General features: G+C 39.0%; 1 protein-coding gene across 1 annotated transcript in view; it reads left to right on the top strand.

Annotated features, from left to right (window-relative positions):
- SLC13A1 (solute carrier family 13 member 1) overlaps positions 1-27,318 on the top strand; it is a 107,579-nt gene that overhangs the window by 17,852 nt on the left and 62,409 nt on the right. The window contains exon 3 of the mRNA XM_036081882.2: positions 21,835-21,963. Coding sequence (XP_035937775.1) covers positions 21,835-21,963 — 129 coding nt within the window. The remainder of the gene's footprint in view (positions 1-21,834; positions 21,964-27,318) is intronic.

Below are 27,318 nucleotides of genomic sequence, written 5' to 3'. Positions count from 1 at the left end.
ACTAAATAAATGAAAAGCAGTGGTCTCTGTGCATGATTCATTAATCAGAAAGTGTATTCTTGCTAAAAAATGCAGTCATTGATTTTTTTTTTGCAAGGTGCTATGACAAGAGTACATTAGGTCTATGGAGAAACCAGGGACCTGGCATCAAGTTGCATTTGATGAACTGTGTTCCTCTTTCCTTTTCCTCTAATCAACTCATTTGTTAAAACTCAATCAATGTTAATGTGAGGGTTTTTTCCTAGTACAATAACAGGATTTCATTTTTGGCTACTTCAAATGCATATTTAATCATTCAATCAACTGCTAAATAAACTCAAAGAATATTATTTTAACTCTTGCTTACAATGAAAGCAGAACTTTTTTTTTCAAAGAAAATAGGCCTTTGGAGGGTATGAACTTAAAGGAGAGGCTACTTTGACACCGATGCAAGTCAATCTTATAACTTTCAGGTTACTGAACTGGAGAACTCAATGCTTCTAAACACTCAGTAATAGAACAACTAAAGAATTCAAACAAAACAAAAAATCAATTTGCTTTATAAAAACACAGTAAGTCTATACGATGTAGAATCAACAGTGAATGACTGACTGTTGTTTGTTTTGGGGTTTTTGTTGTTGTTGTTGTTGTTTTTCATTTTTCTCCTGATTATTGAGTTGTTTCTGTAGACTGGCTTTAACCCTTACTTTAATTTCATCTCAGTTCAGAAATGTGGCATCAATGATAAGAAACCCCCAGTGGCTTTGCAATGTAATATCCAAAGTGAAGGAGAAGGGATTCCCTTTGCAGAGCATACCTCTGTTCTAGGCATTCTGCCAGCTACTTTATCCAAATTATCTTATTTAACCTTCATTCCAAACCAAGAAGACAATCACATATGTTCTATCATCCCCATTTTACATTTGAGGAAATTGATGCTCAAAGATATATAACCCAACAAAGATCACATAGATGCTGTAGAAACTGGATTTAAACACAGAGTCTGTCGGAACTCAGAATTCATGCTTTAACAGTGGTTATGTTTTAGTCTTTTCTATATTTGTATTTTTGAAGATTTACCCTCATTTTGAAGAGTTATATAAAGTGTGGCTTGATAGTCATTATCAACAACTCAGGTATTTCTCTTTGTGATAAAACTTTAGACAGGTCAAACCACAGACAAGGTGTATCTTGGCCATTTCCTCAATTGACCTCATGCTACTCAATGTCTTCAAGGTAGAACATTGCAATGATTCTAACGACTGGGGACAGGCCTATGAGGACTGAAGTAGCGGTCTTATATGCCATTTGCTGAATGTCCCAGAATCCCAGCTATACAAGTAGGTCATGTCAGTTTGTCAGGATATACTGCCCCTTCCCTTCACACCTGTGCCCAGATATTCACCTGGAGTCACAGCATTAGGTTGACATCTTAATATCTTCTAGTTGGAAGAAATTTTAGGACTGTGTTTTTCAATGTTTTTATGGAAATTTTATAGCAAAGAAGAATATGCTCACAGGCATAAGTCAAACAAAACCTCAAATTTAATCCTTATGAATTAAGTATAATTATTAGTCCAATTTTGCAGATTAGAAACAGAGACAGAAACAAGTAAATAGCTTACCAAAATGTGGCTATATAAATGTCTCCAATCAACATCTGTCTGACTCTAGAGCTGTGATTTCAACCACAAATGAGTATCTGTGTCTTTATAGCTTCCACAGTGTTATAATAAGTATACTCCCAATATATTGGGATAAATGTCACTTTACTAAAGGAATCCTATTTTCTTATTGCTTTACACTGAAACATCAGAAATGCTATCTTTTTGTCACATAAACAAAGAAGTAGTCTTAGTCTTTCTCCAATTAGTAGTAGTTAGTGATCAATAAAACAAGCCTGTAACATAATTCCCATTTATGTAAATATTTGAATGAAATTAATAATTGCACTGAGTTTTTCTCATTTTGGAGAGGAAATTTCTTAAATATTCTCAGATAAAAAGTTAAAATTGGCCTAGGGCACATGCCATTGTTCCAGTGATATCCTCTGTGCAACTTTGTTCTTTTATTACTATTTCTAGTATCTTGTTTTTACTTTTCTCAGTACTCTATACTATTTCCTTACTCATTTTTTCAATTCTTAACTTTTCTTTGTATTTCTATTAATAAAACAAAGAGACAAAAAGAAGGCAGTGTGTTTTGAGGAGCAGTAAGTAGAGAAAATTGAGCAATAATATTTTCTGTGTATAGAGTGCATTTCTTCCAGGTATATCTTTGTTGGCTTATCTCTAGTTTATCTCTAATTAGGACCCCTTTTTTTAGATTTTATTTTATTTTTTCATTTATTTGAGAGAGAGCGAGCAAGCACATGTGAGCATAAGTGAGGGGAGGGGGAGAGGAAGAGGGTGGGGGAGAGAATCTCAAGCAGACTCTGCCCTGAGAGCGGAGCCCCACACCCAGTCCATCTCATGACCCTGAGATCTTGACCTGAGCTGAAAGTAAGAGTCCCATGCTTAGCCCTCTTAACTGACTGAGCCACCCAGATGCCCCAGGATCCCTTTTTGAGATAAGGGGAAGGGAAATAGACATGCAGATATTGAGCAGCATGCCCTAGTTGATTGGTTGTAAAACCAAAACCAGATTTCAGTTATCTCTCAGATACTTCAGGGTTTCTCTGCAAAATATTTTGCACCAAGAGAGACTTGAAGAGAAAAGAGAATGGGAGAATCAACATAGCAGAGCATTAGTGCACAGACACAGCACGGGTTAGGGAGGGAGGAACTACAGCATTAAGGGCCAGCTGTATTTCTGCAGCTGTTGTGTGCTATCTATGCTTCCTTCACAATATATTCATCTGCTATATCATGAATTTTAAAGTTATGATAGAAATTATAATAAATAGAAGAAATGGTACATAATGAGAGACTTATGGTGCCAAATCTTAAAAAAACAAAAACAAAAACAAAAACAGAAATATCATGTTCACAGAGAAATGTAACTTGTAAGTGATAAAGAATGTACCAGAAGGAGAGAAGTGGTATGTTGGGAAGTCTCACAGAGAAAATGAAAATGAAGGGGAGAGAATTTAAAATGACTACAAGTGAAAGAAGAGGAAAGGGAGGAATTCCAAGAAAACATGAACTTTGAAAGGGACAAGTCAAATAAACATATTAATAGAAATAATTGATACTATCTTAAATGTTGGTTTAAAATATGGTAGAGATTTAAGATAAGGGGGAAAATGCTGTAAACTCCAAGAAAGTAAGCATTTTAGTCACAAAAGAGCATCAGAATGATGGAGGACAAGGAAAAAGAAAAAATAGAAATCATGATAGTAATGTGGTAGATGAACAAAACCAGGAAATCCAAATTTGATATATAGTCTTTCATGAATATTTTATGAGAACTTACAAACCCAAAGTATTGTGCTAAGTGAACTGTGGGATATAAACGTAAGTTTAAATTAATGTTTCTGCTTTCAAGTAGCTTGCACAGTTTCTGAAAAGTCAATATACACTGTGGCAAACATTAATCACAAAATAAGGTTGTATATAGGGGCGCCTGGGTGGCTCAGTCAGTTAAGCATCTGCCTTTAGCTCAGGTCATGATCCCGGAGTCCTGGGATTGAGCCCCACATTGGGCTCCTTGCTCAGTGGGGAGGCTGCTTCTCCCTCTCCTGCTCCCCCTGCCTGTGCTCTCTCTCTCTCACTATCTCTCTTTCTCTGTGTCAAATAAATAAATAAAATCTCTAAAAAAATAAGGTTGTATATAAATAAGTACCAAATGATTTAAACAAATCATTTGTGTCTAAACATGTAATTAAAAGGTAGATAAATCTCTGGGGATACATCCTCCTCCAGCCCCTCCATGCCCCCAACCATACACAGTCCCACTTGCCCACCACCTGCCTCTCCTTCTGCTTTCTTTGTCTCAGAGAACCTGCTAGCCTTCACCCCATTCCCAGCCTGAAACCTGTGTGTCATCTCAGGTGCTGCAAATCATCAGACTATGTCGCCTCACCTCCTAAATCCACCCCCCTCCCATCTGCTTCTTCATCTCCATTCCTGGCACTGCTTTCCTTGAGGCTGTCCCATCTCTCTTTCCCATGGACCATTTCACAGTCTTTTCCCGAAAGTCTCCTGCCAGAGCACTATTTTTAAAATGCCAACCTGGTCCTATTGTACCCCTGGTCAAACTTCTTCAGTGATTCCCTTTTGCCTACAGGGGAAAAAATATCTACACAAAACATGTATACACTGACGGATTTTCAAGATTTTGCCATTTGTTTGTCCTAACAACCTTCCCCTAAGCCCCCAGTACCTGTCTCCCGCATTCATGTTTTCCACGTTAGTGATATTTCGCTATTTGCAGTCCCTGGGTTACTACTGACTATTCATGGCTATTCTTGCCTCTTGGTCTTGTCACATGCTGTACCCTTGTCCTGGAATGCTCTCCCCTCTTGCTCTGTCCTTCTTGAGAAAGGCAGCTCCAGCAGTGATACAAACTGAGAATCCTCCTCAATGCCCTCATTGCATAATGGATACCTCGGCCTGCGTTATAGTATGTATTCCATTTTGCTTTCATCATTCCCTCCCCGCCAGATGTAAAGGCCTTAAGAACATAGTGCCAGTCACACAGTAGATAGCTGATAGCTATGCTGAATGAATGACTGATGATTTCCCATGGCAGAAGGATGGGGGGAACTTAATCTAGATCTTGGAGGAAAGATAGGATGCTAGGATGCAGGAGAAAGAAGACGATGAAAGGAAAGAACTTCCAACAGAGTGACAAGTGTGGCAGAGGGACAGAACAAGAACGCTGGTGTAAGAGGAGGGCGTCTCTTTTTTTCCTTCCATGGTACATTTTTATACCTAGCTTGGTACTGATAATGAATGTGAATATCCATTATAAGCTTCATAGCAACCATTAGAAATACTCAATATCATCCCCATTATTACAGATGAGCAGAGACTTAATGAAAGAGGTTAAGCAATTTGCCCAATCACATAGCCTGTAAAGGGAGTAAGAGGATTATCTGACTCCCAAGCCCATCGAGGATATCGTTTCTTTAATGGTATTTGTATCAGATCTTTAAAAGCTTACGTACAGTTTGCCTTACTCCATTGTTTCTGGGTCTTCGATTACAAAAGTCCAAGTTGAGATGAGGCCTCCCTCTGCCTGGATTGCAGGGTAACCATGACCCATGGTGGACAGATAGTAGGAGCAAGCCAGACTTTGGTTGTCTAAGCTGCTGAGATTTAGGGACTTTTGCCACAGCATAGCCTCAGCCGCCCTGACTTCTCTCGCGTATCCGAAAAAACTCCCCAAGTGATTCTGGCATGCTACCCCTGGCCCACTTCGTCATCTGTAAAGTGAACAAGACTCTTAAACGAGTTTTAAATGTTATCTGTGGATCGGCTGCCGCAAATTCACCTGAGCTACTTGTTTAAAAATCACAAGCTCTGGCTGTGAAGCCCAAGACGGTGCACGCTTACCAGACTCCTCCTGATTGTGAAGCAGTTAATCCACAGACTGCATTTTGATCACCCTCTAATGCACTCTCAGGTTGGAGAACCAGGTGAACTCCATTGTGTGCACAGGGGGTGAAGATGGTGCATCTTCATTGCTAATTAGTTGCAGAGATTAAATGAAAAGAAGGAGTTAAACGTTCTCCAGTAATTGGCATAGTGGCCCCACCAGTTGCCTTTCCCTGCTATCCGCTAAAAACCAACAAGAAATGCTAGTTATTTTTCCTTGACTTTGTAAGTTGAGCGCCTCCTTACTCTTCATCTTCCGACAGGAGAATATTTCCAATCATTTTAAGCCTTGCAATTAATACGGATTGAGTCTTGAGAAATCACTGCAGCAGAAGGGGTAGGTGTATCCCAAACCATGCAAAGCCCTTTACAGGCTCTGTCGAATAATAATAGTGTTTTTCTTGTAGCACCCAGATTTAAAATGCATGATTTTTCTCCTTTCTTAATTGCTCTGCTTTCCCTTTAGAAAATCAATTGCAGTGAGTGAGGCCTATGATTGGTCCTGCTTTTCTCAAGCTGTGCTGAGAGATCATACCCACATGCATACTAATTCATCAGCCAAATTGCTCCCTAATATCAGTCAGAGTGTCATTAAAAAATGGAGGGAAGGGGTGAAAAAAACTATATTTTACAGCCAATTTTTATTTCAATTTCATCTGGAGGTATAATTTAAAAGAGAACCAAGGTGATTTTTAAATATAATCAGCCACACTTCCCAAGACAATTTTACAGTCGGAATTTGTGGGGGAGAAGCCATTATCCAAATGGCCTAGTCATAGCTTCATTTGCCTTCCTACCTCTGCAGCAAGTACCCTGGCTGCACTTGGTTGAGATGGTTAAGACAAGATATGACTGTGTTATTGTTAAATGGGGCCTGGGGAAGTATGAAAGTGTCAGCTGTGAGGAAGTAACCGATGCAGGAGAAGTTTCAGCTCCAGTTCTTGTTTACTGGCAAGAGAGATGAGAGCTCCGGGAAAACTGGAGAGACATTCCCCCACTGGGGTGAGGGTTAAGATATCCGGTGCCAGCAAGTAGGAAAGAAAAAAGAAAAGGCAAAGAAAAGAGGTTCCTATGCTGAAGAATTTTATGTTTAGGATAGCTATTGAGACTTTTATATAGGGATCAAGACATATAAATAGAAACAACTGTAAGAAGAACACAGAAAAACCGTGAGAAGAAAACAGTTATTCAACAAATATTACTGAGTGCTTGCTACATGCCTGGTGCTGCTTTAAGTGCTGGGAATAGAGCCATAAACAACAAATATATGCTTTCGTGGCATTTTTGCTTGGATTGAAGCCTGGCTCTACCACATACTAGCAGTGTGATCATTGATCCCTACTTGAACATGGAATTACAATACCCACCTCAAAGAATGTTGGTGTGGACTAAATAAGATAAGTCATGTGGAACACCAAGTATTGTATCTGGTGTGTAGTAGGCATTCATAGATGTTATTTTCCCATCCTTTTACTTATTCATAAGTCAGAAAAGCAGATTTGTCAATTTACTTGTTAGATGTCTTCACCTTTTAAATAAGTTCTTCTATCTATAAAGTTTATGATTAGCAGTGTAGATGAAGTTCATACAGTTGGGACACCTCTACCCCAACCATTCTCCACTTTAAATATGAAGCAAATACATGTTTCCATTGACCAGAACGGGTCAGACAAGCAAACAAGGGCAGTGAAGGTGAGGACCTATGATTGAAAATGCTCCCACATCATCCTGGGATCAGTCAGGTTCAATGACCTGAATTAAGTGCCAGAGAGTAGTTTTCTTGCTACCAAAAAAAAAAAAAAAAGCTACAGACAACTGTCTGTGGTAGCATTCATGGGAGGTAGGCACTTCCTGGCCTCCCCACCAGAACCTGACTCAAGCTACTGGATCCAGCTAGATGATTGGATTTGCACTGTCCTGGTAAGACAGGACCCCAGGCTGCCAAGATAAGACATTCCAGGTGGGAAGCTAGGGACTTACTGGAGGCAACCGTAAAGCTTCTAGATGAGGAATAAAGACTACAGAAAGAATAAACACAAAAATAAAACAACTACCACTCAATCTCAACATGCAAGAAGATAATTAAGAAAGACTGAGAATAGTCAAACTATGGAAAGAGCCCAGATGTCCATCGAGAGATAAATGAATAAAGAAGATGTGGGGTGGAATACTCGGCCATCAAAAAAATGAAATCTTGCCTTTTGCAACAATGTGGATAGAACTAGAGGATATTATGCTAAGTGAAATAAGTCAATCAGAGGAAGACAATTATCATATGATCTCACTCATTTGTGCAGTTTAAGAAACAAAACAGGATCATAGGGGAAGGGAGGGAAAAATAAAACAAGACAAAATCAGAGAGGGAGACAAACCATAAGAGACTCTTAATCACAGGAAACAAACTGAGGGTTGCTGGAGGGGGGGTGGGTGTAGGGATGGGGTAATTGGGTGATGGACACTAAGGAGGGCATGTGATGTAATGAGCACTGGGTATTATATAAGACTGATGAGGGGCGCCTGGGTGGCTCAGTCGGTTAAGTGTCTGCCTTCGGCTCAGGTCATGATCCCAGGGTCCTGGGATCGAGTCCCGAGTCAGGCTCCCTACTCAGTGGGGAGCCTGCTTCTCCCTCTGCCTGCCGCTCCCCCCATGCTTGTGCTCGTTCTCCCACTCTCCCTCTCTCTGACAAATAAATAAAATCTTAAAAAGACTGATGAATCACTAAACTTTACCTCTAAAACTAATAATACACTATATGTTAATTAACTGAATTTAAATTAAAAAAAGAAAGAAAAGCTTAATAATAATAAAAAAGAAAGACTGAGAATGGAATCAACACAGTGATGAAAGCACTCCAAATAGAATGAAAACAATAGGGGAATCAGGGCAAGTTTGAGGGTCTTGAGATACAGATTGTAGAACTTGTTGAAAAGCTGTAATAATTAAAAGGGCTTAATAATTTTGCAAGAAGTGATTTTTAAAAGGTGGCCATGATTGAGGGACAAAATAAAGAGCCCAGAAACATATGTGCCTGCATTTGTAAAAATTTGACATAGCAACAGGAATTGGTGGGGAGAAGATGGACCATCCAATTTAAAAAGCCAGGGCATTTTGGCTCCCCATTTAAGAAAAATAAGGTATCAGTTTCCTATACAAATAAATCAAGGCCCCACACTTGAAAATTTTTAAACTTTAGAAAAAAATATGGAAGTATGTAATACAGGAAGAATTTCTCATACAAGATAGTAAAAACAAACAAACAAAAAACATAACAAAGAATTTAAAAATACCTGCAGTAAAATCTTGTCATCCAAAAGTAGAATAAAGCAAATTCCAGAAATCAGCCAAAGATGAAGAAAAATATTTGCAAATATTTCACTCATAAAGAAATAATTAAGAATCTAAAAATAAGCACAAATTCGTGAAAAAGAGAAGCAAACAAGCAACAGAAAAATGGTAAGAGGCTATAAATAAGGTAGTCTGCAGGAGAGAAACAATTATGTTCAATAACCATGAAAAAATACTTCAGTGGTATTCAAGCAAATACAAATTAAATTAAGAAGAACTTTTTTATACCATCAGATTGTCAAATAAATTAGCCCAATATACTAACGGTTGGTAAAAAAGGAACTTTCTCACATTGTTGGTATTGACGTAAACCGATGCAACCATCTTGGATAGCAATTGGGCAATACCCACTACAATTAGAATCCACCCTTCCATTCAGAAATTTCACTACCACTTTTATACTCTAGCTTAGAAAATTTCTTTCCTATATCCACATAAAGGTAGGTAAAAAGATGTTCATAGCCTTATAATAATGAAAAATTGAAGGGAAAGAGCCTTCAGTAGAAAAATGGACAAATGAATTGTAATACATACATAAAAAGAAATGCCATGTCCATTTAAAATGAATTAACAATAGGTCTACATGTATCAGTATGAATGCATTCTTGAAATACATGACTAAAATGATAGAGTAAAAAGGCATTCTTCACATGAGTGAAAAAACAAGTTGAAAAATAATATATGCAGTAAACCTTATTTGATTGTAAAACCATATGTTGGAGCGCCTGGGTGGCTCAGTCGTTAAGCGTCTGCCTTCGGCTCAGGTCATGATCCCAGGGTCCTGGGATCGAGTCCCACATCAGGCTCCTTGCTCGGTGGTAAGGCTGCTTCTCCCTCTCCCACTCCCCCTGCTTGTGTTTCCACTCTTGCTGTGTCTCTCTCTGTCAAATAAATTAAAAAAAAAAAAGTCTTTAAAACCATATGTTGTTTATTAATGATAGATATTTAGTGAAAAGAAGGGGTATGTGCACCCCAATGTTCATAGCAGCAATGTCCACAATAGCCAAACTGGAAGGAGCTAAGATGCCCTTCAATAGATGAATGGATAAAGAAGATGTGGTTCGTATATACTATGGCATATTACTCAGCCATCAGAAAGGATGAATACCCACCATTTGCATCAACATAGATGGAACTGGAGGGGATTATGCTAAGTGAAATAAGTCAAGCAGAGAAAGACAATTATCATATGGTTTCACTGCTATGTGGAACATAAGGAATAGGGCAGAGGACCACAGAGGAAGGGAGGGAAAACTGAACGGGAAGAAATCAGAGGGGGAGACAAACCATGAGAGACTCTGGACTCCGGGAACCAAACTGAGGGTTGCAGAAGGGAGGGGGGGTGGAGGAATGGGGTAACCGGATGATGGGTATTAAGGAGGGCACGTTCTGCATGGAGCACTGGGTGTTATGCACAAACAATGAATCATGGAACACTACATCTAAAACTAATGATGTAATGTATGGGGATTAACATAACAATAAAAAATTTTAAAAAAACCCTAATGATGTACTATATGCTGGCTAAATGAACATAATAAAAAAAATAAAGAAAAAAAGGATAGATTGCTAGAAGGTTTCTAATACATTTTTCTTTATTGTCAGGAAACAGAAATTTCCTCTCCATATTGATAATCAGTCTGCACCTAATAGCTTCATCTCTCTGGTGCTATTGGAGAATCTTCGTACAATAGAAAAGGTGGAGGTGGCCCTAAATGAGCCAGGGAGGCATGGTGTACACAGAGCAGGAAACCCTGGTTAAGTGACATTACACCTCATGCTATGTAATGGGATTTACAACATCTGTATTCTGCACAACTGCCTCTGTCTGGCTGCATGTGGTTTGTTTGCTGAAAATTACCCATGTAATTTTTGGAAATGGTAGGGAATATATAAATTTTTAAACAGAAAATTTTGTTCTTTTATTTTGAGGTATTTTTATTTGAGGAAGCCCTCTCAACTCCCCGCACCCTTTGTTTCATGTAGTATTTTGGGACTGAATCATGATTTTAAAAAATCTTTTTTGTAAGATCAGTCTTAGACTTTTGAATCTTTTTTTCCTTTCTATATTTTCCATCACAATAAACAAAAAAGAAGTAGACATTATTGTGTTGCTCTAATTCAGCTCAAGAACTCATGTACCAAAGTGCTTTGCTATTTCTAGAACAAAATGTTATTCAAATTATTACTTGTTATGGTTGCAGAGTTCATTTTAATAAGGATATCAGCGACTTCCACTAGACTTGGGAAGAATTGAAAGAGAGGGGAAAACAATTCACCCACAGTCTAACGGACTTGACAACGGGTCTTCTTTTATTGTTGCTTTATCATTGTTTGCCTGTGGTAGTAGGAGTGGCGGTGGTGAGGGCTGGGGGTGGTAATGGTGGAGCCGCTCCATTGTAGGAGCAGGGGGATTGCTAAGAAGGTGGAGAGAGGGAAGAGAAAAACATTAAAGGGATCAACAGGAGACAAAGATGATATAGCTAGAGATAACGGGTCAGTCTCTGGATTTCTACTGACAAAATAAAGGAATTTTTCCCCTACCGCAGAGCTGGTTCTGCGAATCAGATATCCAGGACACATTTCCAGTGGCAGCACAGACAACTTACGAGTTTTCTTCTTCATCAGAAGAACCTGTTCACCAAAAATTACTCACCGTAATATTAGTTTTTTTGAATATGTATGAATAATAGAAAACAATGAAATGTTTTCCTGTATCTTTTGTTACTTCTTAATAAGAACATTCACAGATCTTTGGTTTTAAAAAATAATTCTATATATTTTAATATTAGATTCTTTTTTTTTTTTTTGAGATTTTATTTATTTATTTGACAGAGAGAGACACAGCAAGAGAGGGAACACAAGGAGGGGGAGAGGGAGAGGGAGAAGCAGGCTTCCGGCCGAGCAGGGAGCCAGATGAGGGGCTCAAGCCCAGGACCCTGGGATCAGGACCTGAGCCGAAGGCAGATGCTTAACAACTGAGCTACCCAGGCGCCCCTTAATATTAGATTCTTAAAAGAAAATGCTTGACACTGTATCTGTATTAACCTTCTGTTGTTAAATGCCTGAAGGGTGTTGATGGGAAAGAACACTTTCCTGCCCATGACTCCAAGCCTGACCAAGAAAGATCACATAATAGAAAACAGGAATTGGAAGGAGATATTCCTAGGATGGTGGACCCATCAGTAGGAAATCTGTGTAATTTATCAATGAGGGACACTTGAGAATGAAAAAGGGTTGCTAATCAGAAAGACAACAGGTGGAAACCAGCACTATCCCAAGAAAACTGAGACAGATTGCCATCCTACCCACCCAGCCCTAGCCCTCTGGATAATTCTGTATTCCTCTTTTTCTAGACTTTAAGCTTTCATTAAGTTATGAAAAATGGGGCATTTCCCACAGATTCTGGGAAGGCAACTCTTAGGAACAATGCAGATATGATGCCTTAGCCAGTTGCAGTTATAACCTCCTGGGACTCATATGCAAAAATATAAAATGTGCATGAATGTTTGGGGGAAGCTGCATAGATAAGATGTAAATTTGAACCTTAACACTGAAGGATGGGCAGCTTTTCAAAATACGTTCTGAATCTGGGGATTGAATTTGGGTAGAACATTTCCTGGAAGCAAGTGTCCGGTTTCCAAGTTGGACCCAGAGTTAAAGATAAAAGGGAAGGTCTGGAAGAGGAAGTAACCCAGTGCTTCTCAAACTTGAACCTGTATAAGAATCACCTGGGGAACCTGAAAATACTGATTCTGATTCAGTAAATCTGGGGAAGGGCCTGATTTCTGCATTTCTCACAAGCTCTGAGGTCATGCTGATGCTGCTGGTCCATGGACCACACTGGGGGTTGGGCAGAACAATTCAAACAAACGGCCGAAGTGTTGATTCTGGAATGGTAAAATAAGATTTTTTTGCAAGGCAGAGTATCAAGGTAGCATTTTTATTACCAGAGATTTTATTAAAATGCTAACAAAGGCCAAGCAGATAAGAGAATTAAGTGAAATGGTGCGGTGCTGTGCAGAACTGAAAAGCACAAGTCTGTCTTTAAAGGGTAAGCTCTCCTTGAGTCCAAAGAATTGTTGACATGGAAGAATATGATCCTAATATTACCAAACTCCTTAGTTTTTCAAGGTAAGCCAGAAATCCAGATTTTATTTTTAATATGAAATGTGTTGGTTTGTAGATCATGTTTCAAATGAAACCCACACGCATACATAACACCGTGAGTCAAATAAAATGTATGTTCTTGTTAGACTTGGTCGTCAGCTTGCTGCTTCGTCTCAATAGTCAAACTGGGTCAAAGGGTCCAAGAGTCCAGAGTATAGTTACAGGCAGTTAGAAGCTGTCACTTACGGGCATCTGGGGACTTACCAGTATGACTACTTGGCCGAACATTATGTATTAAAAGTTCAGAAAAAGGTTGCATGATGAGGAGCAGGGATCATAACCCAAACATCAAGAAGGCAATAAACTCTATAGAAATAGAGATGTGATGTCAGGAAGTATTGGGGTAAGTCGGGTAAGTCTTATTATGGTTAGACTGCAGGTGACCTCGAACGCAAGATGAGGATTTTAGATTATTTCCGATAAACAACTGAAAATCACTGACTTGATTTTAAGTCAGGGCTAGGCAGTTAAAGTATGAAAGTTGTTAGGGAAACTAATAATTTAATTCTTGAAATTTTGCTTTTTATTGTGTTTTAAAAGTTGCCACTTCTGAGCAGACTATGATGTCTAGCTGAAATAGACCCATGTTGAGATGAAACGGGTTATGTTAGCTAGCACTGGATTTTCTATTTATTTTTCTGTTTTAAGCAGTCCCTTATAGGTTGATGCTCCAAGTCGTTGTCAGGGTGACTAGTCCCTTAATCTGGCTTTACGCAAGGGAATGACAAAATCAAAGTGGCTCCTTGGAAGACGGTGTGGTGTGCAATAGGCTTGCCTGCAGTGGAGGAAGTGGGATGGAGGTTGAGGGGCATATCAGAGAGAGAAAATGACAGGGATAGATAGAGGATTTGGTTGTGGCAAAAGAGCAAGGCAGTAAAGGGGTTCATTTATCTTTGAAATCTAGGTTCCTGCAAGTATGATAGAAAACAAAGTGGTAAGGAGGTTGGGTTATTCATGTGTTCTCACCAAGAGAAAATGCAGGCCTGGTCATTCTCATGCATTGGTATTTTAAATTAAGCTAGTATTGTGGGGGGCGCCTGGGTCGCTCAGTTGGTTGAGCATCTGACCCTTGATTTCGGCTCAGGTAATGATTTCAGCGTCATGAGATCGAGCCCCACATTGGACTCTATGCTCAGTGCAGAGTCTGTTTGAGATTGTCTCCTTCTCCCCTGCCCCTCCCCCTGCTCACACTCTCTCTGTCTCTAAAATAAATAAATAAAATCTTTTTAAAAAAATTAATTAATTAAGTTAGTATTCACAAATTCTCTCCAGAGCAAATTAGGAAGTTTTAGTCAAGGCCCAGCTTTGTTTCACCGTTTTATTTTCAAGGTTATAGAGGCAGACTTTCTATAAAACTCTTAACATCCAAACATCTTTATTCTTTCTCCTTTGAAGAGAGAACATGGTGAAGGTGCAACGTAATCCTAGTTTATTAAGGATTTCTTAGACCCTCCCACTGAAAGTGCAGGGACACTAGGTGACCAAACACCAAGCTCCGAGGATTCACCCTGACGTGGGAGAATCGGGGGGCAGCAGAGCTAGAAATGTTATTGCCCTGGGAAAACCATAAATAAAATACCTCATTAAACTCAGACAGCAGTTTTTATAAATTTTTCATATGCAACTCAGAATTCGCAGAGATTAAGCCCTGTGAGAGCAAAACAAAGCCATGTAATAGATGCTAACTTTTGTCAATCACTTAATACACTCCAGGTGATTCCATTTCAAAATCTTTTATATAAGCCAAATACAATAATACATTTCAACCATTTTTTATTGAAGTATAATTGATATCCAACATTCTCTTAGTTTCAGGTATAATTAAACATGATTCCACATTTGTATACATTGTGAAATGATCACCACAGTAAGTCTAGTTACCATCTGCAACCAAAGTTACCATTTTTTTTTTATGATAGGAACTTTTAAGATTTTCTTTCTTAGCATCTTGCTGTACAATACATCCCCATGACTTCTTTATTCTATAACTGGAATTTTATACCTTTTGATTCTCTTCAACCCATTTTGTCTACCTTCCTCAACTCCTTCCCCTCCAGCAACCACCAATCTGTTCTCTTTATCTATGAGTTTGGCTTGGTCTGATTTTGTTTGCTCATGGGTCTATTAGATTCCATATATAAGTAAAATCATGTGGTATTTGTCTTTCCCTGTGTAACTTATTTCACTTAGCTTAATACCCTTGAGGGCCATGCATGTTGCCACAAAGGGCAACATTTTATTATTGTTTTATGGCTGAGAGATTCCAACGAATGTGTGTGTGTGACATCTCCCTCTATATCTCTCTCTATATATATATATTACATATATACACCACATCTTCTTTATCCATTCATCCATCAATGGACACTTAAATTGTTTCCATACCTTGGCTATTGTTAAGTAATGCTGCAATGAACATAGGGGTGTGTGTATCTTTTCAAATTAGTGTTTTCATATTCTTCAGATAAGTACCCGGTAATGGAATTACTGAGTCATATGGTAGTTCTATTTTTAATTTTTTGAAGGACCTCCACGCTGTTTTCCTTTGTGCCTACACCAATTTACATTCCCACCAACAATGCATGAGAGTTCCCCTTTTCTCCACATCCTTGTCAGCACTTCTCATTTCTTTCCTTTTCATAGCCATTCTAACAGGTGTGGGTTGATCTCAATGTGGTTTTGATTTGCATTCCCCTGATGATTAGAGATACTGAGCATCTTCCATGTGCCTGTTGACCATCTGTATGTCTTCTTTAGAAATGTCTATTCAGATCCTCTGCCTATTTTTTAATTATCGTTTTTGTTACTGAGTTTTATGGATTATTTTTATATTTTGGATATTAACTCCTTACCAAATATATAATTTGCAGATATTTTCTCTCATTCACTAGGTTGACTTTTATTTGATTTCCCTCTCTATGCATAAGCTCTACAGTTTGATGCACTCACATTTGTTTATTTTTGCTTTTGTTGCTTTTGCCTTTTGAGTCAGATCCAAAAAAAAGTATCACCAAGACCAGTGTCAAGGAGCTTACTGACTATGTTTTCTTCTAGTTATTTTATAAATTTCGGTTGTACAGTCAAGTCTTTAATCCATTTTGAGTTACTTTTTGTATCTGGTATAAGGCGGTGGTCTAGTTTCATTCTTTTGCATGTGGCCATCCAGTTTTCCAAATACTATTTATTGAAGGGCTTGTCCTTTCCCCATTGTATACTCTCGGTTCCTTTGTCATAAATTAATTGACCATATATATGTGGGTTTATTTGTGAGCTCTCTATTCTGTCCCATTGATCTATTAATCTGTTTTTTTAATAACTATTTTTTCTATTTATTTGAAGCACAGTAAAAAAAAAATTGGCACACTTTGGAATCTGTTTTTAATGCCAATACCATACTGTTTTGATTATTATAGATTTGTAATATGGTTTGAAATCAGGGAGTATGATGCCTCTAGCTTTGTTTTCTTTCTCAAGATTGCTTGGTTATTCAGGCTTTTTGTGTTCCATACAAATTTTAGCATTGTTTGTTCAAATTCTGTGAAAAATGTCACTGAAATTTTGATAGGAATTTCATTGAATCTGTTGGATGCTTTGGGTAATATGGACATCTTAACATTAATTCTTTCAAACCATGAGCACAGAATATTTTTCCATTTATTTGTGTCTTCTTCGATTTCTTTCATCAATGTCTTTCAGTGTTTAATATACAGGTAGGTCTTTCACCTCCTGGTTGAATTTATTCCCAGGTATTTTATACTTTTTAATGCAGTTGTAAATGGGATTGTTTTCTTAATTTCCTTTTCGGACAGTTCATTGTTACTGTATAAAATGCAACAGATTTTTGTATATTGATTTTGTATCCTGCAATTTTTTTGAATTTGTTTATTGGCCCTAATAGTTTTTTGGTGGAGTCTTTAAGATTTTTCTCTATATAATATTATGTCATCTGCAAATAGTGACAGTTTTACTTCTTCCTTCTAATTTGAAATTCTTTTATTTCTTTTTATTGCCTAATTATTCTGGCTAGAACTTCCAGTACTATGTTGAGTAGAAGTAGTGAGAATGGGTACACTTGTCTTGTTCCTGATCTTAAAGGAAAGGCTTTCAGCTTTTTACCATTGAGTATGATGATAGCTATGGGCTTGTTACATATGGCTTTTTTTATATTGAGGTACATTCCATCTATACTCACCTTGTTGAGAGTTTTTATCATAAATGGATGTTGAGTTTTGTCAGATGCTTTTTCTGCATCTACTGAGATGATCATATGAATTTTATCCTTCATTAATGTGGTGTATCACCTTGATAGATTTGTGGATGTTGAACCATTCTTGCATCCGTGGAATAAACCTCACTTGATCGTGATGAATGATCCTTTTAATGTACTGTTGAATTCAGTTAGCTAATATTTTGTTGAGGATTTTGCATCTATGTTCATTAGGGATATTGGCCTGTAATTTGTTTTTTCTTGTGTGTCCTTTTCTGGGTTTGGTATCAGGTTGATGCTGGCCTCATAAAATGAATTTGTGAGCATTCCCATCTCTTCAATTTTTGGACAAGTTTGAGAATGAGAAGTGTTAAATCTTTGAATGCTTTGGTAGAATTCTGTCTTGGAAGATTGTATTTTTCTAGGAATTTATCCATTTCTTCTAGTTTGTCCAATTTGTTGGTATATAATTTTTCATAGTAGTCTTTTATGATTATTTGTATTTCTTTGGTGTCAGGTGTAACTTATCTGATTTCATTCTGATTTTATTTATTTAAGCCCTCTCTCTTTTTTTCTTAGAGAGAAGTCTAGCTAAAGGTTTTTCAACTTTGTTTATCTTTTCAAAGAACCAGATCTTGGTTTTATTGATCTTTTCTATTGTCTTTTTAGTCTCTATTTCATTTATTTCCACTCTGATCTTTATTTTCCTTTCCTTCTACTAACTTTGGACTTTATTGTACTTTTCCTGGTTCCTTTGGGTGCAAGGTTAGTTTATTTGAGATTTTTCTTGTTTCTTGAGGTGGTAGCCTGCCAACAACTATGTCTCCAGTTGTTTCAGATATATAGGGCCTAGAGATGCTCCATGGTCAGCAGAGCCAGGCACTCAAGGGGCATCTCCTGTGTTGGCTCTACTTGCCTGCTGGCTTTGGCAGGTCTGTGAGTGCAGGGCATTCAGCTCCCCAGCTCTGGCAGGGATGCAGGGGCAGTATAAGAGTGGGGCACACCCACTATTGTTAGCAAGGTAAAGGAAGAATGCAAAAATGGCACCAACTAGCACCTCTATCCCTGGACAGAGTCCTAATAGGCTCTGCCCCTCTGTGAGATGCTTTTTAGATTAACAAATGACTCTCCTTCATGTATGGTCTAGGCAGTTTTCAAACTGCTGATTTTGTGCTGAGTCCCAGGGTGGATGAGTTTGTACATGAGCCCTTAAAGAGTAAAATCTCCACTCCCTACAGCCTCATGGTTCTCCTGAACCTAAGCCTCATTGGTTTTCAAAGTCAGACATTTCAGGAACTCTTCGCACTGGTGCAGATCCCAAGAGTTGAGGTGCCCAATGTGGGGCACAAACTCCTCACTCCTCAGGGAGAAACTCCATATTTTGAGATACCTCCCAGTTGTGGGTCACCATACCACACATAAGGTTTTTGGTGCAACCACATCTTTGTCTCTCTTATCTGTCTGGATGTGGCTCTTTTATCCCTTGTTATGAAGGAAACTGTTCAGCTAGTTCTTCAGAAGAAATTATCTCATGTGTAGCTGTAGATAATGTTACATCTGTGGGAAGAAGTGAGTTCAGTTCTGCCATCTTGAACCCCAAATCTCAACCATTTCTTAACAATGCCCTAAAACAGAAACACACAATTTTATACCTAGCAAAGCAACAGATTCTATTAGGAATTTCATTTCTGTTGGGTCTCCCTGTGTTTCCTCAGGAGCTCAGTTGTCTTTCTAAAAAGCAAAGCAGGAGGTTCTTAACCTCCAGGTCCATGTTACTTAGGAGCTGATTTAGACTCATCCATGTCACATAACTTGGCATGTCCTTCTTTCTCTGAAACAAAGCACAGCAAAAAGTTTTTTCTAGGTTGATTTCTCCCTTTTAGTAGGAGGGGAAGGCAGGTATACACTGGTGCCAACCAATAGGCACCAGGGAATGCAATTGAAAGTCACATATGTCTTGCCCCAGGGGAAAGGCAGTAACTTGACTACTTATGCACTCCAGAAGAACTGGAAGTTCTTTTCAGGCATTTTATAGGCATATAAAGGTGAACACAAGCATTCATACACACTGAAAGGAGCACAGAAAATTGACTATACACCGTTATCTGTTTTGAAGGAAATGTGAAAGAAACTTCATGAAGGAGGATTTTTTGTTTTGTTTTTGGTTTTTCATGTGTACTAAATTTTGGCCCTTAGAAGCCCTAAGAAATAACTATTTACTGCCCAACTCAAAGGTGTAGAGGCCTTCAAGTTTCTTCTTACTTTCTACATGATACAACTCCATTCAGCAAATGTGGTTGTGATTTATTTATTTTGGGGGGGTTCCTTTTTTTAAATTTTAAGTTCAATTAATTAACAATATAGTGTATTATTAGTTTCAGAGGTAGAGTTCAGTGATTCATCAGTTGCATACAACACCCAGTGTTCATTCCATCACGTGCCGTCCTTCATGCCCACCACCCAGTTACCCCATCCCCTCCCCAACCTCCCCTCCAGCAAGCCTCAGTTTCTTTCCTATGCTTAAGAAGTCTCTTATGGTTTGTCTCCCTCTCTGGTTTCATCTTGTTTTATTCTTCCCAGGTTTTTTGTTTTGTTTTGTTTTGTTTTTTTGCTAACCAGAATCATGCTGTATGTATTGTTCTTTGATGTGCTTTTTGGAGATGTTCTCAGCCTAGCACACTCCTTTTATCCATTCTACATTCCACAGAAATAGTTAGATGTTTGGGTTGCTTCATTCTGCTGTTATAATTATTCCCACTTTTGTGCACAAACTTGAGCACAGGGGCTGAAATTTGAGGGGAAGAGTGTCACTTTGAGCCCTTGGCAATCTGAGGTGAAGGCATGTTGACTTGGCATTTAGCAGATGGCAGGCCGTGCATGCTGACTCAGGCAGGAGGGCGGCTGGACTGTGAATTTGGGACCCACAGGCTGATGGCATCATGTGTAACAGGGACGTGCTGGTTTTGCTTTTACTTTTTTTTTTCTGGGAAACTTGATCTCTCCCTCTATTCTAAATGAAAGCCTTGCTGGATAGAGTATTCTTGGCTGTAGATTTTTTCCTTTTAGCAGTTGGAATTTATCATGCCACTTTCTTCTGGCCTGCAGAGTTTCTGCTGAAAAACCCACTGATAGCTGTATGGGGTTTCCCTTGTATGTACCTGCTTTCCTTTCTCTTGCTGCTTTAAAAATTCTCTCTTTATCACTACTTTTGGCCATCTTACTTACTTTGTGTCTTGGTGCAGACCTCTTTGGTTTGGTTGTGTTGTGCCTCCTGGATCTGGATTTCTCTTTCCTTCCCCAGATTCAGGAAGTTTTCAGCTATTATTTCTTCAGACAAATCTTCTGCCCCCTTTTCTCGCTCTTCTGCTTCTGGGATCCCTATCATGCGACTGTTATGCCTGACAGTGTTGCTGAGTTCCCTGGGTCTATTTTCATTTTGCGTATTTTTCCCCCTCTCATCTGCTTGGCTTGATTGCTTTCCATGACTCTGTCCTCCAGGTGGCTGATCCTTTCTTCTACTTCCTCTTGCTTGCTATTTATTCCAGATAGTCTATTTTTATTTCCATTTAGTGAGTCCAATAGCTCTAATTGGTTCTTTTTTATGTCTTCTATCTCTTGGTGGAGGGTCTCATGGAGGTCCTGCAGTCCTTCCTCAATTCTAGCGAGTATCTTTATGAGCATTACTTTAAAGTCGCTATCAGACATATTACTTACCTCCGTTTTGCTTAGGTCTCCTGCTCTGATTTTGTCCTGTTCTTTGATTTGGGACATATTCCTCTGTCTCCTCATTCTGTCTCTTGCGTTGTCTGTTTCTCTGTTAGGAAAGTCAGCTACGTCTCCTGCACTTGAAAGTAGTGGCTTTATGAAGAAGAGGTCCTGCAGTGCAATGTCTGTTCCCCAGAACCTGGTGCTTCAGGGGGTGTCTCCTATGTGTGTTGCTCCAGGGCTGTCCTCCCGTTGTGGCTGGGATGTGTTTGCCTTCAGTCCTGGTGTCTGCGACAGCTCTCTGCCTGTTGTGGGCAGGGTCTGGTGCCCGTGGTGTTAGTGGGCTGCTCCGGGGCTGCCTTGGGCTTGAGTTGAGTCAGACCAGGCGTTTGCCAGAGATGCAGTAGCACTGAACTGCAGACACTGTCCCTGTGTCGTCCCCGGAGAAACTTCTGTTGGTGGGTGGGGCCTGCAGTCAGACCCACTGCTGGGGTCACAGTCAGACTGGTGTGTGGTTATCTTCCCCTCTCCCTGGGGCAAGACTCACTTTGGAGTGGTCCTGACCCTTGTCTGGGCTGCGCGCACACTGCCAGGCTTGTGGCACCGCTTTGACGGGATCTTGCCAAGAGCGATCGGAGGGGGTGGATCTGCTTTGCTGTGGCCTCTTGTCTATGCTGGGCTGTGGAGAGTCTGTTCTGCCAGTTTTCGGGCTGCTTTCTGGGTTATTTATGTGGGTGCTCTCTAGGCGGCCACGCGGCAAGAGGTGAGCCCAGGGACGTCCTACTCCACCATCTTCCCAGCAGCCTCTGCTCAAATGTGGTTGTGATTTAAATGATGATTTTCCAGCCTTTTTATTTCACCTTGCATTTTTCCTTTGTTCTTTCCAGGAAGCAGAATGTGCCTACACACTCTTTGTCATTGCCACGTTTTGGCTTACAGAAGCTTTGCCTCTGTCAGTCACAGCTTTACTGCCTGGTTTAATGTTTCCGTTGTTTGGGATCATGACTTCTAAGAAGGTAAGTCCTCTTGCAAATGTTTGTCATAATTAGGTTCCCTATTTTGTGCTGATACTCCCACTGAGAAAAGTTGTATTGAAAAGGAACAAGAGGGGCACCTGGGTGGCTCAGGCAGTTGAGGGACCAACTCTTTGATTTCATCTCAGGTCATGATCTTGGGGTTGTGAGATCTAGCCCCTTGTGAGACTCCACGCTCAGTAGGGAGTCTGCTTTAGAGTCTCTCCCTTTGCCCCTCCTCCTTCTCTCTCTCTCTCTCTCTTTCTCAAAATAAATAAATAAATCTTTTTTTTTTTTTTTTTTTTTTAAGGGAACAATAGTCCTGTTAAGAAATGCATGTCCTGCCTTCCCAGGCTGATATCTATGCCTGGTGTCTCCTTCCCAACAAAAGGACCAACCCTTTTACATCCTGCATTAGCTTTTTCTTTTCAGCAGAATTTGGTCTCGCGCAGTGTTAGAAAAGCAATTTCTGTTTTAATGAAGAAAAAGCTACCCTGTTTTCTTTTCCAGAAATCTGCCATTTCAAAAGATAAAGCCAAATTAACTTTCATGTGTATTTCTATTTTGTTCTTGCTGAGAGGAGTTTATTCATGCTGAGAGGTGTTTCTTACCTTTATACAATCTAAGCTACCCGTCTGAAGAAAATGGATTCAGTTTCCCATTAAAAGCATGAAATGCATTGAAATCAGAATATCTATCTTCACGCAGCCTCCACACCCAGCACACAGCTGCCTAAACGATAGCTGAAAGGGTCTCAGGAAAGATGCCAAGTTCAAGATGCAGTCCCTGCAATTTGTCACCTTTGGACTTCTATCTTCTGCCAAAGTCCAGTATTGCTATCTTGAGGTTCATCTGTCTTATAATGTGGGTGGAGATTTTTTTTTTTAACTAACCCATGATACAGGGCTTTTTTGTTCTGCGGGAGAAGGTATTCTTTTCCTTCTCTTTATGTCATTCTTCCTCAGTTTGTAGTTTAAACCATCTTTTTGCATTTCAGATCCATTTTGCTCTCTTTTCTTACTGCATTTTTCCTTCCCTCGTAATCCTGACTCTTTTCTTTCTAAGCACCACTGATTGGGAATAGAGGGCAGCCAGGGCTGACACTCTGCTGTCCCACAGAATCTGGGCTCTATAACTAAAGAAGTTTTTCAAATGCTCCAACACGCTACATGGCTCTTAGTAAAGGAAATTTTAAAAGAAGGGATGGGCAAGTTCTCAAAAATAATGTGTCAAGTTGTTAACCCCTGTTCTGCTGGCTTGGGTGGTTGTACCTCCAAAGACAATTAAGTTCAACAGTGACATATTTGTCTCTTATGATTTAATAATAATAAAATTGACTTTTTTTTTTTAAAGATTTTATTTATTTATTTGACAGAGAGAGACACAGCGAGAGAGGGAACACAAGCAGGGGGAGAGGGAGAGGGAGAAGCAGGCTTCCCACGGAGCAGGGAGCCCGATGCGGGGCTCGATCCCAGGACCCTGGGATCATGACCTGAGCCGAAGGCAGACGCTTAACAACTGAGCCACCCAGGTGCCCCTAAAATTGACTTTTTTTTTATAGAAGCTGAGATAAAAGCAAGATTAACTGGAATGGGGGCATTTCTATAGCAAACAGGCTAGAGGAAGACAGGAGAAAAAGGGTGCCTAGGAAAGCCTGGCTTTGTGAGAACTGCCAAAGAAATATCTTTGCCTCTTTACAGGATGTGGAGGCCCAACTAGAGGCAGCAAAATTCTAAGTACCGTCAGCAGTTGCATGACTCAGACCAAGAGTCCGTCATCCCCCACAAGTGTCAGCCTCGGACTAATTTAATGGCCATAGAATCTTAGACTTGGAAGCACACTCTTCTGGTCGTTTCATGCTGGGGCAGATTCCTCCTCCCAATATTTCTTATAGATGAGATCACTCCCGAAATGATTAAAGGCTTCCTGTGTATGGGTCCAGGATATCCCACAAGGAAATACGTATCATTTTCGAAAACTTTGAATATTTCAGTCACTCACCTTTATTGAGCCCAAGTGTGAAACTCAGTCACTTTGACTCTAAATTTTTCTCTAAACATCTAAGATGACACACACACACACATGCACACACACACAATAACAACAACAAAAACCTCATCTTTTTTCCATATGACAATGTTGCTTGGATGTGAAAATAAATATCATTTCCTCCTTAAGTCGTCCTATCTCCAGTCTTTATGGTTTCCAGACCTTAACTCCCTTCCTTAACCCCACCACCTCCACCTGCTTTGTCTCCACCATCTTCATTCCTCTTCCTGGAGCTACCTCTAGTTTATCAGTGATACTTAGAGATTAAATAGTTAATAAATGCAATGTCTGTCATGTGGTAAGCACTCAATATATATTAGTTAATATTATTATTATTTGCACATTGGCAAGAGTGAATAGGTCACTCTAGAAACATTCTGACTGGTGCAAAGCTAAGTGAGTCTATCTCCCCTCTGGTATTTCAGCCTAAATCCATTTTAAACTTTATGTGACTTCTTTCACCTTAAGCTTAACAGGAACTTACAACAAATCAAAGTCCTTAGGACTTTTAGTATAGAAGACTTTTCTTCAGTCTTGTGATCCTCTTTCCAGATAGGGCAACTGATCTTTTACTAGAAAATATCTGACCAAAGCTACAGGGAAAGGTCTAGAGATTTAGTCAGAAGACCTGAGCTTAGCACCTGATATTCACCACTAATTACTTGTATGATCCTGATCATGTCCCTTAGCAACTCTTTGTTTCTCATCTGTAAATAGGGAATGAGAATGCCACAATATCCAGGGGTTATTGTAATAATCAAATAATATATGTGAACAATGATACATACTGGGCATCAAGTATTCTTATGAGTTTTAATATCCACAGTTAAAGGGGTTAAACTATCACGCCAGCCTACTGAAGCATATTGGAGTCTCAACTGTGCCATTGAGAATAATGTGTCTTTAATATCCTCATCTAAGTTCAGAGCTCCACACAGCCTTCTCTTTGACCACCATAATTTTAACCTCACTTTATGTATTTATTAAGCCAATGCTAAATATCTATATGTTTTTGAGCACCTTGTTGTATTAAAGAATATCAAAAATTACTGAATTTCTCTCATATCTGTTGAATAAAATCTGAAATGCTAAATATTTAGTGTGCCCAATTAGATAGTCCAAATCAGATATCATTATTATTATTGTCATTGAAAATATGCTTATATATAAATTTTATACATATAAATGTGGAGGTACACATATGTATATGCAGATGTTATATTACATATTTACTCAGTCATTTGATAAATATTTATGTGCTAAGACTCTGCTAGGCTCTTGGGAATATATCAATGAATAAATACAGACAAAAGTCCTTGTCTTCCTAGGAGAAAAGAAACAATAAACAACTTTAATGTATAAGTAAATTACAGTGAGTTAGGAGGTAATTGGTTGCAACAGGATAATGAAGATCAGGAGAGAGTTGCAGTTTTGCTTTTGGTTTTTTTTTTAAGATTTTATTTATTTGCGAGAGAGAGAATGAGAGAGAGCATGAGAGGGAGGAGGGTTAGAGGGAGAAGCAGACTCCCTGCCGAGCAGGGAGCCCGATGTGGGACTCGATCCCGGGACTCCAGGATCATGACCTGAGCTGAAGGCAGTCGCCCAACCAGCTGAGCCACCCAGGCGCCCCGTGAGTTGCAGTTTTAAATAGGATGATCAGAGTAGACCTCAGTGAGGTGTCAATACCTGAACAAAGACTTACAGGAAATGAGGGAGTTAGTCATGTGGCTATTTGGGGAACAACTGTTGCTGAGAGGCAAATACCCACCACAAATACTTCAAGGTAGCTATATGTCTGCAGTGTGACTAAAGCAAAATGAGTAAAGGGGAGAATGACAGAAGGTGATGTCAGGGAGATAATTTGTAGAGGGACTAGACCATCTAGGGCCAAAGTAGGCCACTGTAAAGTTTTAACTCTCAATGAAATGAGACCATCTAGAGAGTTTTGAGTAGAAGAGTGACATGATCAATTTGACTTTTATTTAAAAGGATAATTTGGACTGCTGTGTTGAGAAACAAGGCAGAAGGAAGGAAATGGGTAGCAGGTTATTGCAATAATCCAGCTGAGAGGCCATGGTAATTCAGACCAGGGATAGTAATAGGGATATTGAATATATTGTTAATGTACTTTTAAGATAAAACCAACAAAATTTCCTGCATGATTTTATATGGCATATGATGGGGGCGGGGGGAAGGATTCAAAGACGCCTCAGAACTTTTTGACCTGGCAGTTGGAAAAATGGACTTGCCATCAATTGAAATGGGGAAAACTATGGGCAGAGTAGGCTTGTTGCAAAAGAGAGGCTGACACTGGGAGTACAAAGTTTGACACTAAGTTTGAAACAACTATTTGATATCTAAGTGAAGGTGTTGAGTAGGCAGTTAAATACAAATGAGTCCAGATTTCATGAGATAAAGCTGAGTGGAAATATAGGTTTGAGAATCATCAACATATAGATGGTATAAAACTTGATGGGGTGATTTAGAGAGTGAGTGAAGATTTAAAACAACAACAACAAAACAAAGAGGACAAAGAACTGAGCTCTGGAAAACTACAACATTCAGAGATTGGTGAGAAGAGAAAGTACTAGCAAAGAGGAAAGAAGGATAGGTTATTGAGGTAGAAGGAAGGCCAGGAGAGTGTGGGATCCTGGAATCCAAGTTTAGAAATGTTTTAAGGATGAGGCAATGACCAAATGCGTCAAATCTGCTAATAGATCAATTAATGTGAAAACTGAGAATCAAGCATTGGAATTAGCAATGAAGCATAAATAAATATTTTTTAAAACAACAAAATATATATGATATAATATAATTTTAATCAAAAGCATTATAACTGACTTTTCTAAAAAATCTCATTTAATTCACAAACTTGATGTGAAGTATTATTGAACGTTAATGGGTAAATATATTGACTTGTAGAAAGATTGTGAACTGGTACATTTTATAGCTAAGAGAGAACCCAGGTGCTCTGATTACAAAAGTGCATGTTTTTTGATGAAATCCCATTTTGAAACAGAAATATGACTACCTTGAGCTTAAAAATAGATTTCAAATTTCATTAGGAATTTTATTTGACATGCCTATTTTGCCTCAAAAATAGTTATAATTATCAGTGTCATTTACAAACCAGTAGCATTTTCTCTTGTTACCTCCTATGTACATAGGCTATAAACAAACACATACACTTGTGACTAATATGCTACAAATATACTAACTCTGATGGAACCCAAAGAATAGGTAATAGAATGAGAAACAAAGAATGTGAAAATTCCTCAAGTTTACAGTTGATTTCATTTAGACAGTTGG

This window comes from Halichoerus grypus, chromosome 12, assembly GCF_964656455.1.
Source record: "Halichoerus grypus chromosome 12, mHalGry1.hap1.1, whole genome shotgun sequence".
Taxonomy (NCBI): domain Eukaryota; kingdom Metazoa; phylum Chordata; class Mammalia; order Carnivora; family Phocidae; genus Halichoerus; species Halichoerus grypus.
Note: the sequence above shows the minus strand (reverse complement) of the source record. Positions and strands in the feature narration are given on the sequence as shown.